The sequence below is a fragment of the Branchiostoma belcheri genome, unplaced genomic scaffold (assembly GCF_001625305.1).
Source record: "Branchiostoma belcheri isolate BF01 breed outbred unplaced genomic scaffold, Haploidv18h27 scaffold111, whole genome shotgun sequence".
NCBI classification, from domain to species: Eukaryota; Metazoa; Chordata; class Leptocardii; order Amphioxiformes; family Branchiostomatidae; genus Branchiostoma; species Branchiostoma belcheri.
This window is the reverse complement of record NW_017802503.1, coordinates 266,914-277,944: the sequence shown is the minus strand read 5'-3', so window position 1 is coordinate 277,944 and position 11,031 is coordinate 266,914. Positions and strand designations below refer to the sequence as shown.

The following is an 11,031-nucleotide window of genomic DNA, read 5'->3' as shown; positions in this document are numbered from 1 at the left end:
AACTGCCCTTCGGCGTAACACACCAGCTTCGCAGGCACGCGGCGCGGCGGCAGCTAGCTATATTACACCGACTTGTTACACCTAACGTTGTGTAAAACATTGTGTAAAGCTATTTAATGATGATGCCCCTGCTGTACTTGGTGACAGTGAGTTCCACTCTGCGATAGTTCTAAAAAAGAATGAATTTTTGAATACCTCAATACTTAGCATGGACCAACTATATCTCTATTTGTCTTGCCCTCCCCATGTCCAAGCCAAGGTGCCGATCTGTGCGGAGTGTTTCCACGGCGGAACCCGGTACTACAGCCAAGTGCATGCCGGGTACAAGTGTCTCTGTCCGCCGTACCATGATGGGACCTGCTGCGAAGTGCAAGGTCAGCAAACCTGATGCAATATTATCATGAAAGTTCATCTGTGTTTGTAGTTACATATTTAAAGTTAAAACTTTTGATCCAACACAATAAAGATCTCTCACCTAGAGCTTTTGACCAATCACTCTGGTCTTCCTCAGTACAGACTGACCTAGTGAGGCTTGTCACGTGGCTTCTTTGAAGTGTGACGTCAACACTGGGTCAAAGGTATCTGGTAGACGATGTCAGAAGTCGTTGCTCTTTTTCTGTTAATGCTTCAAAAACTGAAGGCCAAATTTTCCATCTTTATTTTTGGAATAAACATATGCACGAAGTTTGGCTATACACCATACGTAGTAGTAAAAACGACATGACGAAACATGTAAAATTTATAGTGCATTGTACCTTAAGCTTATTCGCACACAGGGACCTTAGCTGCTTGATCGTCCCTGACTTATGTCCTTCAAAGAGTAGCTAACAGGGCTCGACAGGCTAAAACAAAATCCTCCAGACCCCACGGTGTGTCTATACTTGTAAGCTGAGGTCAGAGGTGTGAAACTTCACGGTCATATTTCATGTCTCCAGAGTCCATGCAAGTCTATCCCAGAACAATTCAGCTTAACTTCAAAATCAATGTGTATGATGTGAATTCGAATGGCGTTGAGCTTTACTGCTAAGGCAAGTGTCACAAATTTAGATTTTAGTTTTTAAACTAGAAACGTAACATTTGCAAAGCAAATGCATATTTACCTTCGCATATGGTCTGCTCTGTTAATTTTTACTCAAACACTTTCATATATATGGTCAGACAGGAGTCTAAATCCCTCCTGCTATAAAATTGTAACGTGATGTAACCCAGCACTAGTTACCATGGTGACAGACGTCTGGTTCAGGTCATTGACCTTATTGGTTTGAAGAACATTTGGTAAACATAACGAAAAGCAGTGGGGCAGGGGAAATCAGGGGAACCATGTTAGAGGCAGAAAGCTGCATTAATCAAATTAAGTATTCTTACTTATAAAATTATGGATCAGATATGGGCATTTGGGGATCCCTAAATTAAACCCTAATATGTATCTATTGTAAATTTGCTGGGAGCATTTCAGTGTGCAGCTATATCCACCCACCCACATGAAAACCTGATATACACATGAGACTCAAGTATAATGGTGAAGAAGTATTGTATTTGCCAATGGAATTCATAGAATCAATAACTGTAGGCTAAAGCAGTGTCTGGGGTGTTGTTACCGCTACCCACGCTCTTCTGTCAAAGGGAAAGATGAATATTTGTCAGAATTTCAATACATTCTACTTAAGAGTAAGATGCAAAGTGGATACCATAGCTACATGTATCTGGCACGGATTCTCTCAGAGGTATTTTATGTAGCATCAATTCATGGTACTGAGTATGTCCATTTACAAGGGCTGCCATATTTCATAGAATCACTGACATTTTAACTTTCAGTATGCTTAGGTAGCCATAATGGCATCAAATTTGATTAGGTTAGGTTAGGCAGCAGGGAGAAGTTTAATATGAAAGAGGAAAGTCTCATTATGGAATGCAAAATATATCATTTCATCATTTTATTTATTTATACAGGTTAGCATATCGCCATTTTGGCGATTTTCAAAGCTCCCTGTGACATACATAACATAATAAAAGGTAACTTAAGTACAATCAAAAGATAATGATAAAAGAAACGGAACAGACTAATAAAGTACATAAAACATACGAAATAAATATAACTGTTTTTGGCGCAATTATGCTGCTTTGTCTGAGATTTGCATTCTTGAGATTAAGGTTGTCCTACTTTGACAAGATACATCATGTCTGTGTTTGCATGTTTCTCCAGAAGGCTCCTCCAACAGCCATGCCCAGATGTACCTGTGGATGAGTGTGGCGACATCAGGGATCGTGCTACTGCTGGTGTGTCTGTGTGTCCTCTGTGGCTGCAAGAGACTGGACTGACCGGAAACTGAATGGAACAAACCGGTACCCTCCTAAACAAGCTGAATAATTACAATGACAGGAAATGGCACCAGTGCCGGGCTGCACCCACTAGTTGGTTCAAGGCTTTATCGAGTTGACAGTATAGGAAGGGAAAGTTGGACAACCATAATTGCCATGAAATTACCATGACAGAGGGCACCAGTGCCACACCATGAAAGCTCAGAAAGCTTATGGCAAAAGTGTGAAATGAATCAACACTTTCACAAGGGAACACACCAGTCTTGTTGGTACACTGTGGCAGCTGGTTCTGTCACAACAAATGACTTGCCATACAGTAAACAGTTGGGAAACTGAATGGACAAACATGCGCCCTCCCAAATAACACACCAGACTTGCGGGTACACTGTGGCAGCTGGTTCTATCACACCAATGTGGCCATCAAATAAGAACGGTTCAGCACCAAGGACAGGGCATCCTTCCAAAATATACACAAATTTACAATAAATGACTTGTCATGCAGAAAACAGTCGCATCTGCCGTTTTGGACAGATTATGTGATAGACTGTCTTCTGACTGAGCTGCCTGCCCCATCCTGATACTCCAGAGTGAGGAGTTAGTAATGACTGATAAATGTTGGGACACAAGAAGACATGGACTACGTCCCATTGATGGAGACCTGGGAGATTTTGTACACTTCACCATTATTATTACTACTATCCTTGCACGACATGAAAACTCATCTCAGAGATGATGTTTGTCTTTGAAAGGGCATTTTTTTCTCATTCAAAGTTTGGTTTACTCAACAGGGAAAAGGTAAGTATTATATAAAGTGTTGTGTGGGAATAGCCATACAATGGATGCCATTCTTGCATAATTGGTACCGTGACTCACGATTTCCCTGCAATGACCAAGGAGGTTATATATTCTCTATATAACCTCATTGCAATGACTTTTCTATGTTTAATAGTCCTCAGACCATTGTTATCACAAGCAACAGTAATAGAGCATTCAGGTTGCATACAGGAACTTAATCCAACATTAACTATGTATTAACCTATATTTTGATGAGATCTATAATGTAGATCTCATTTCTACATTGTTAGAACTTTATTCATCAAAACAGCATTGCAGGCTGAAACAGCCTGAATTGTGTTGTAAATTACATGTACATTCATATTAACAATAACAATTGTAACATTTTAGCGTTAAAAGCTTAAGTGTTAAAAGAAGTATATCCGATAATGACGTATAAAATATCGATAACACATTAAAATATAGACAATAATTGAGTGGAACAACTTTAGGACACAAGTACAAGGAGGCAATACAATTTTTCTATAAAAGTCTATAGTGTCCTTCAGATTTTTTAAAAGTCTATAGTGTCCCTCACTGCTGCAAGATGTTGAGTGATCTGGGGATAAATGATTGTCTATGTCTCACTGTACGGTTAAGTGGGATCTTGTAGCTGGAAGTCTGACGGCGTAGTTGGTAGGTTGTCCGTCTACCCGGCTCAAGGAACTGCTGGCAAGGGTGAGTGTCATCCGCCATCACCCTCCTGAGTTCTCGTACGGATGCCTCACGTCTCCGCTCCTCCAGGGTCGGCAGTTGACCGGAAGGGATTCCAATGATTCTGCAGCAGATTTTCTGTACTTTCTCGAGCTCGTCAGCCAACCCGCGAGGTAACCCTCCCCACACTGGTGATCCGTATTCCAGCACTGGTCTAACAAATGTCTTGTAAATTTGTAACAGGACGTCTACTGGAAGCCCCGCTCGTTTGGACAGTCGCAAGTAGTGAAGGCGAGGTCGGACCTTGGACAACATGTATTCAACGTGTGCACCCCACGACAGGTCGTTACTGATGATCACCCATAGAAGTTTGAATGCAGGAACTCTCTCTATAGTCTCTCCGTTGAGCGTGAGTGGAGGGGGAATCACAGACTCCCTACGACAGCTAATAACCTTGTAATAGACTAACTGAGACATACATTACCAGACTAAGTATACTACCAACATTTTATACTATGCTACTTGTGACAAGGTTATGCTGTACACAATGTACATGCACTCTCTCTTTCCGACAAAGGCAAGAATGATAGAGCCTGCTGGGCTTGGTAATCTTTATTTGGGGTGAAGACGTACAACTCATTTCTCGTCGTTCAACTCATTTCTTTCGTTCATCTCTCATCTCTCATTCAAACTCGATTCTCTTTGTTCAACTCGATTCTCGTGGTTCAGCTCGATTCTCTTGGTTCAGCTCGATTCTCGTGGTTCAACTCGATTCTCGTGGTTCAGCTCGATTCTCGTGGTTCAGCTCGATTTTCGTGGTTCAGCTCGATTCTCGGAGTTATTGAACTTAACGGCCTAACCTTACCATTTTTCGTTCCGAAAAAAATGTAATTTATCGAACCTTCTTTTCGATGTTTTTGACGTCGAAAAATTTCGACGGGCCCTCCGATGTTTTCGACGTCGAAAAATCCCTTTCGATGTTCGACGTTTTCGATGTGTTTCGACGTTTGCGGTTTCGACGTTTTCGTTGTGTGCATCGACGATTTTCGACGTCGGATGGAGACCTAATTATTACCTGACGTTGTCTAATTATAAAAATAAGCCACGCCTCCACTGGTATGCCACGCCTCCAGCACTCAGTAGTTGTAAACGTGTATGTATCCACTCAATTGCGCCCCCTACCTTCCCTGGCTGGGAGCGCCTTTATTTTTTATGCTTTTTACTGTTGTTGCCCAAAATACCAACAAACACAAACCAAGTTACGTACACTCTCTCACTTTTACACTCTTCACATACGTGGCTTCTCACTGATTTTTGGGATTTCAGTCAGGCTAAGATATTGTGAAAGACAGAATCATTGTCGTCATGAATGCACTTTATTGCGGGACGGTTGTACATGGTACAATGTATAAAACTAAGAAACTACTACTACTATAGGGATGTGAACATAAACAGCACATGATGAGTATCATTTTCTAATGACTTGTCCTATCTATGTGTATCCATCTATACATGAGGAATATTGTCTCTGTATATATGTATATGTAACATTAAAGGCTTTTTTTACTGATTGATGAAAGGCTATTTTCCAATGTGACGTCAGTTTTTACTTGGAAAGTTAGGAATTAGCTTATAGTTTATTACGACTCCTTGTTTTACATTTCCTTATTTTTAGTTACCAACCTTAGAGGAATGTGTCCTTCAAGCATTGTTTGAATATGTTACCAAAGTGTTATCCCGGAAACCTTGCCTACACAAAATTAGAATGGTTACTAAACCTATTATAGCTCCTGAGTCATACAGCCTCTCCGCAAATACAAAATATCTTTAACATAAACAAGCCAGTCTGCTTCTTGTACCACTGCCATTTGACCAGTATGTAATGTATGTACAGTATGTAACAAGTTGTGTTTGTTAATCAATGTACTAGGAAATACTCCTAGCTCGCCTCTTATGGTGGCATTTAATCTTAATTAACAATTTACGATACCGGTAGTTAACAAGGACATACTCAAACACAACAACTCCAAGTCATATGACATATTAGGCTGTTCTAGTAAGATATTCGATTTAAGTTTAAATACAAGTTTGACTTATCATTTTACTTCCTGAAACAAACTGATATATACAGCATATACATACATACATGTATATATCACTGCCTACCAGTACAGGCAACTTTAAAAGGTACATTTGTTCAAAATATCGGAGACAGGATGTTACATACATACAGTTTCCCTAATGTTTTTATCAGCACATTCCTGTATTCCATTTAGAACTAAATCCCTGTACTGCCTAGTAGTTTGAAGGATTTGTGGAAAGCTGTTAGTCTGATTTTTTTAGTGTTTATAGGCATGACTGAGTGATCCCGATGGGGTGATATCTGGCTCGTTCTCATTCAAATGTGCAATATGCTGTCACCACTCTTTATGACTAGATATGCACTACTGGTAGACCATGGACCTCATCGTTGCTTTTTTCACTTAGGCCACAGCAAGTAAATTTTATGGATGACATCCTCCGCAGACTCCAAATCTAATGCTAGCGGGCGAAAAAAAAACAAGGCGGGCCGAAAAAAACAAGGTTCCTACAATGTAAAATTTTGACTCAATCATTGTACAAATGGTTTTGATTCAGTAGGAACATCACATATACACAGCCAGCATCACATATCACTGCATCAAAGTAAGAAACAAAACATTAAATCAGAGCATTTTCTTGTCTCCTCTCTTCCTAGTTATCTGCCATTCACCTTCCGGCATGGCAACAGACACCTTTGCCCATTTTTGGCATGTTGACCACTGTCAGAAGGCAACAAAATTTCGTTTTTTTTTTCCAAAATCAGGCGAAAATTAATGCGCGCGCGGATGTCATCCATAAAATTTACTTGCTGTGGCCTTACTATGTTTCACAACAAATGTACAGGAACACAAGGTTTGGTTTACGACATGGAAGAAATTACTGCCTTTTGTTTGGAGGGATATGTAACCTTTGTTACCGCACATTTCTGTAACCAAGTAATACTCATATTAGACCAAAATTGCTGTTTTGATGACATTTTGCAAGTTTCCTTGATTTCTGATGGAATAAGAAAGTGTTTCCTGTCATTTGTAGCCATTGTTACTGAACAAAAAAATGTCGTACAGTACTGACTTTAACCTCCAAAACTGTTGTTACTTTCAATATTAGTAGTAAACTTCACACCTGGTATAAGAACATTGCACGTTGTCTGTGCTCCTGAAGGATATTTTCATCTTGAGAAAAACAAGTATGACTTTGTGAGGTCATACCTGAATTCTGTACATTTCAATGAGAATTAGCCATCCATACCTATATGCGTATTGGTACACTAGACAGAATCAGAACTAGACCTAACATTTGGGTTTGAGTACAAACAAAAAACTGTACTGGACAAATCTGTGTTACATTCAATGATTGACTGTACATTTTGAATCACTTTGGGTAGATCTAAACTTTAAAAAAACTGAAAATGAATCCCTATACATGTATGTATTCTAGTAATTTCTACCCTTGCCCACTAAACAGACATTTACACAAGCACTTTGCTTTACACTTCCAGTAAGTGTAAACAAACCAGTAATTTGTTAAGCTACATGTAAGTACCGGTATTATATATTTGCTTTGCAAATGTTCCTTTCTAGGTTTTTAAGCATGTCTACCAAGACTGTGTTCTGGAGACGAAGATTGACTTGTCACTGTATTCTGTTGAAGACCCCTGCCTGTTCTCCAGCAGTTTCAACCTATATGGAAACAGAATGGCATGTATATATTTGTAAGTTCTCACCTACACCTACTTGATGATGGTTTGGTGTGTGGTTTATTGATGATAAAAAACACTGGCAGGCTGAATTGTGGTTCTTTAACAATTCATTCATGTAAGACTCATTAACAAATTATACAAAATCTTATCGCATAGATTAAAACAATATAACATTCCAGACATATTAAAGGTGCCCTAAGCGATATCTGGCCGATAGTACGCTGGTAGCATTATATTAAAAAAGTCTGTCTTTTTGTCACATTTTCACGTAGTATGTTGAATCAACCCTATCCTATCCCATACCGATAGTCATGGAGCAAAAATTCGATGTCGCTTTGCCGTACAAACGCCATGAAAAACTACGTGCCTCCCGCCGCCGCCAGTGGTGTCAGCCATTTTTGAAAATTCCGACCGCTCCCGGACACTTCCGACTTCTTCCGACCAGAGCCGAGGACGAGTCACGTGGTTTACCGCGACCTTTCCAGGGGTCAATAGAACGCGCTCGCCGGCGATTTCGCAATTTCGCTTGTTTACGTTTACTGGTAGTGTCTCACGTGCGGGCGGTATCATTTCTATTCCATTTTACGTTGCGTTTTGCTGTTTTTGCCGACATGGATCGTCCTCGACGAGCGTCTGCTCAGAGTGCCCGGGAGCTTTTCAGAGTTTTAGCGGAGGAGGACAATCACGACGTACGTATACATTATGTTGTTTTGACGTTTCTCAACTTTCTGGATCAGCCGACCGGCAGAGGTTGTGGTCAGAAAATAAGATAATTAGACCAGTGATATCGAAAGAAAACTAATCATTCAAATAAAGTTTATAAAAAAAGATCTGTGAACCACTCATAGTTAATTTCGAATAGATAATTTTGTGCACAGATGGAAAGCTCAGTGGATGCATTTTTATCTCTGTCGGCAAGTCATGGTTTTATTTAGTAGTATTTTTCCTGCTGATGGTGTGCTGCAAAGTTACTATTGTTTTGTGAAACTTACGTAGATCTGATGTTTCTACTTTTGAAGCTCACCATACGAAAGTTGTTGTATTTTTCTTTCTTTTTCTTTTGTTATCTTGATTTGGCACAAGCAATTCGCATTCCAATACTCCCCGTTACTTTTCCCAGTAAGGTGCTAATTGCATGTTTACCATCAAAAAGTACAAAAGAAAATTTGCCGCTGACGTGAAAAAGACATGAGAATTCCGAAGACATTATCTTGATTTGGCACAAGCAATTCGCATTCCAATGCTCCCGGGATCCCAATTACTTTTCCCAGTAAGGTGCTAATTTTTTCCCAGTAAGGTGCTTTCTATTATTATTAATTGCATGTTTACCATCAAAAAGAACAAGAGAAAATTTGCCGCTGACGTGAAAAAGACAAGAGTTCTTCCGAAGACATTATATATTTGGTTGGTTCTGTGTCCTCACATAGCTTCTCTTTTATCGATCCAGGGAGATCGAGTGCGCGGCAGGGCGTTTGCACGGCACAATGTTGAGAGGGCTGGCCTTCAGGTACCATCCCCTGTTCGGGAAATGCCTCCTACTTCCCCCACCGACATGGACACTTCTGCCCTCTCTGACGATTTTGGCGACATGTCATTGGAGATTGACGACGTCATGGCCATGGAACCGGAGGAGGAGCCTGGCACGCCCGCCCCTGGAGAGGAGATCGCACCTCCAAGAAGGGGAAGAAGAAACGCGGCCCCGGGTAGGAGAGGCAGGCGGAGACACACGCCTGCCTTATCCACCAATCAGCAAGTTGCCACCATACAGCAGCTGAGAGAAAGGAGGAGGACGAGATTGCAGGTAATTCAGTTCATTTCAGGTCATCCTCAAACAGGTTTAAAAACATTGAACATAGTCTGTATACATACTAGAATTCATTCTGAAATGTCGTTGCTTGGACATTGTTTGTTTCTGTCATTAGTTCGATCATCAATTGTTTTATATCATTTGTTGTTGGCCACGGGGCCTTTCTGTCATTACTTTCGGATCTAAACAATTGTCTTACTAGTATACCATTGTTGTTGTCTACAGGACAAGGTCCATGCCATGACTCTTGAGGAGTTGAGGGCCCTTGTCCTCAAGATGGTTGATAAGCGGCCAGCTGTTGTCCTGGACATCATTGATGTTGACATGCAGAGGGAGGCTGCTGAGGAGGCTGCAGTTGGAGGTGCTGCAGGTGGGGGAACAGACGGAGGCAGAGGTGCTGCAGGTGGCGTTGCTGCAGGTGGCGGTGCTGCAGGTGGTGCTCCAGGTGGCGTTGCTGCAGGTGGTGCTCCAGGTGCCGGTGCTGCAGGTGGTGCTCCAGGTGGCGGTGCTGCTGCAGGTGGCGGTGCTGCAGGTGGTGCTCCAGGTGGCGGTGCTGCAGGTGGTGCTCCAGGTGGCGGTGCTGCTCCAGGTGGCGTTGCTGCAGGTGGTGCTCCAGGTGGCGGTGCTGCAGGTGGTGCTCCAGGTGGCGGTGCTGCAGGTGGTGCCCCAGGTGGCGGTGCTGCAGGTGGAGGTGGCCATGGGTTGGAGTGGTGCACCTGTCACCACTGCCGAGAGATGCCCACAGATCAGGAGAGGATCTGTTGCGGTGGGGGGCCAGACTCCTGTGTTTCTACACTTCATGTAAGTAAAGCTGTGTAATGCTGACATCTAACATCTACATAAATCTATTGATCAAAATTCATTACAGGTAATCCTTTATTTCACAACAGAAAACTGGACTTTTTTTCTGGCTGATGGGTATCATCCAAAGAAAGGTCATGGCACTTGGGAATTTTTAAACATAAAATCCTCCAAATAGACTAATGTGTATCAAAACTCATTATGGACAATCAATTATCATATAATAGACTTTTTTCCCAGATGATGGGTATCATGCGGTGTGTTCAATATAAAAGACTCATGTTTGTCCTTTCTGTTACTGTTTGAACATATAATTTGGGAAAGGATAAATATGCTAGTACATGTAATATACTAGTAGACAGTCTTGTAATCTTTCTCATCTTTTTCAGGACATGGACCTGTACATCTTGGACCCTGGTACCCTCTGGTTTGCCAGGAACTACAGGAATGACATGCTGGCACTACAAGATGCCCAAGAGCCTGGGGCCGACAACAGAGAATTCAGGCACGCTGCCTACAGGCACTACGTCTTGTGGCAGTACGGAAGGCTGGGAGAGGGGAACAGGGTGGTGATCCCTAGCTGTTGTGTCTGGAGGATTAGGGACACCTACCCTGACCCCCACAACCACTACACTGGTTACATTGCCAACAGGCTCTAACCAGACGTAATGCCCAACCTTTTCTACAATTAGTGGGTTTTGTTTAGTTAAAAGAAGAGTTGTTTTGTCTTTGTCTGCAACTTTAGTAAAATTGAGATAAATTGTAGAAGTTTGAATAGTCAACTCATTTCGAGCGTTGTTATGAAAGGAACAGTTTCAGATAAAGTGTATTTCGT

At 41.6% G+C, this 11,031-nt stretch overlaps 1 protein-coding gene across 1 annotated transcript; it reads left to right on the top strand.

Annotated features, from left to right (window-relative positions):
- Nucleotides 1–8,523: 8,523 nt before the first annotated feature.
- Nucleotides 8,524–10,885, top strand: LOC109487396 (translation initiation factor IF-2-like). Its single transcript, XM_019791385.1, has 3 exons — nt 8,524–9,389; nt 9,621–10,196; nt 10,559–10,885. Exons 1-3 carry the CDS (start codon nt 8,910–8,912, stop codon nt 10,853–10,855), a joined length of 1,353 nt encoding a protein of 450 aa, XP_019646944.1. The 5' UTR covers nt 8,524–8,909; the 3' UTR covers nt 10,856–10,885.
- Nucleotides 10,886–11,031: the final 146 nt, after the last annotated feature.

Bases quoted from the DNA above. Each gene is read 5' to 3' on its own strand.
- LOC109487396 (XM_019791385.1), top strand. From the start codon at position 8,910: ATGTTTACCATCAAAAAGAACAAGAGAAAATTTGCCGCTGACGTGAAA. The intron at 9,390-9,620 runs GTAATTCAGTTC...TGTTGTCTACAG, and splicing joins GGAGGAGGACGAGATTGCAG to GACAAGGTCCATGCCATGAC. The intron at 10,197-10,558 runs GTAAGTAAAGCT...ACTAGTAGACAG, and splicing joins CCTGTGTTTCTACACTTCAT to TCTTGTAATCTTTCTCATCT.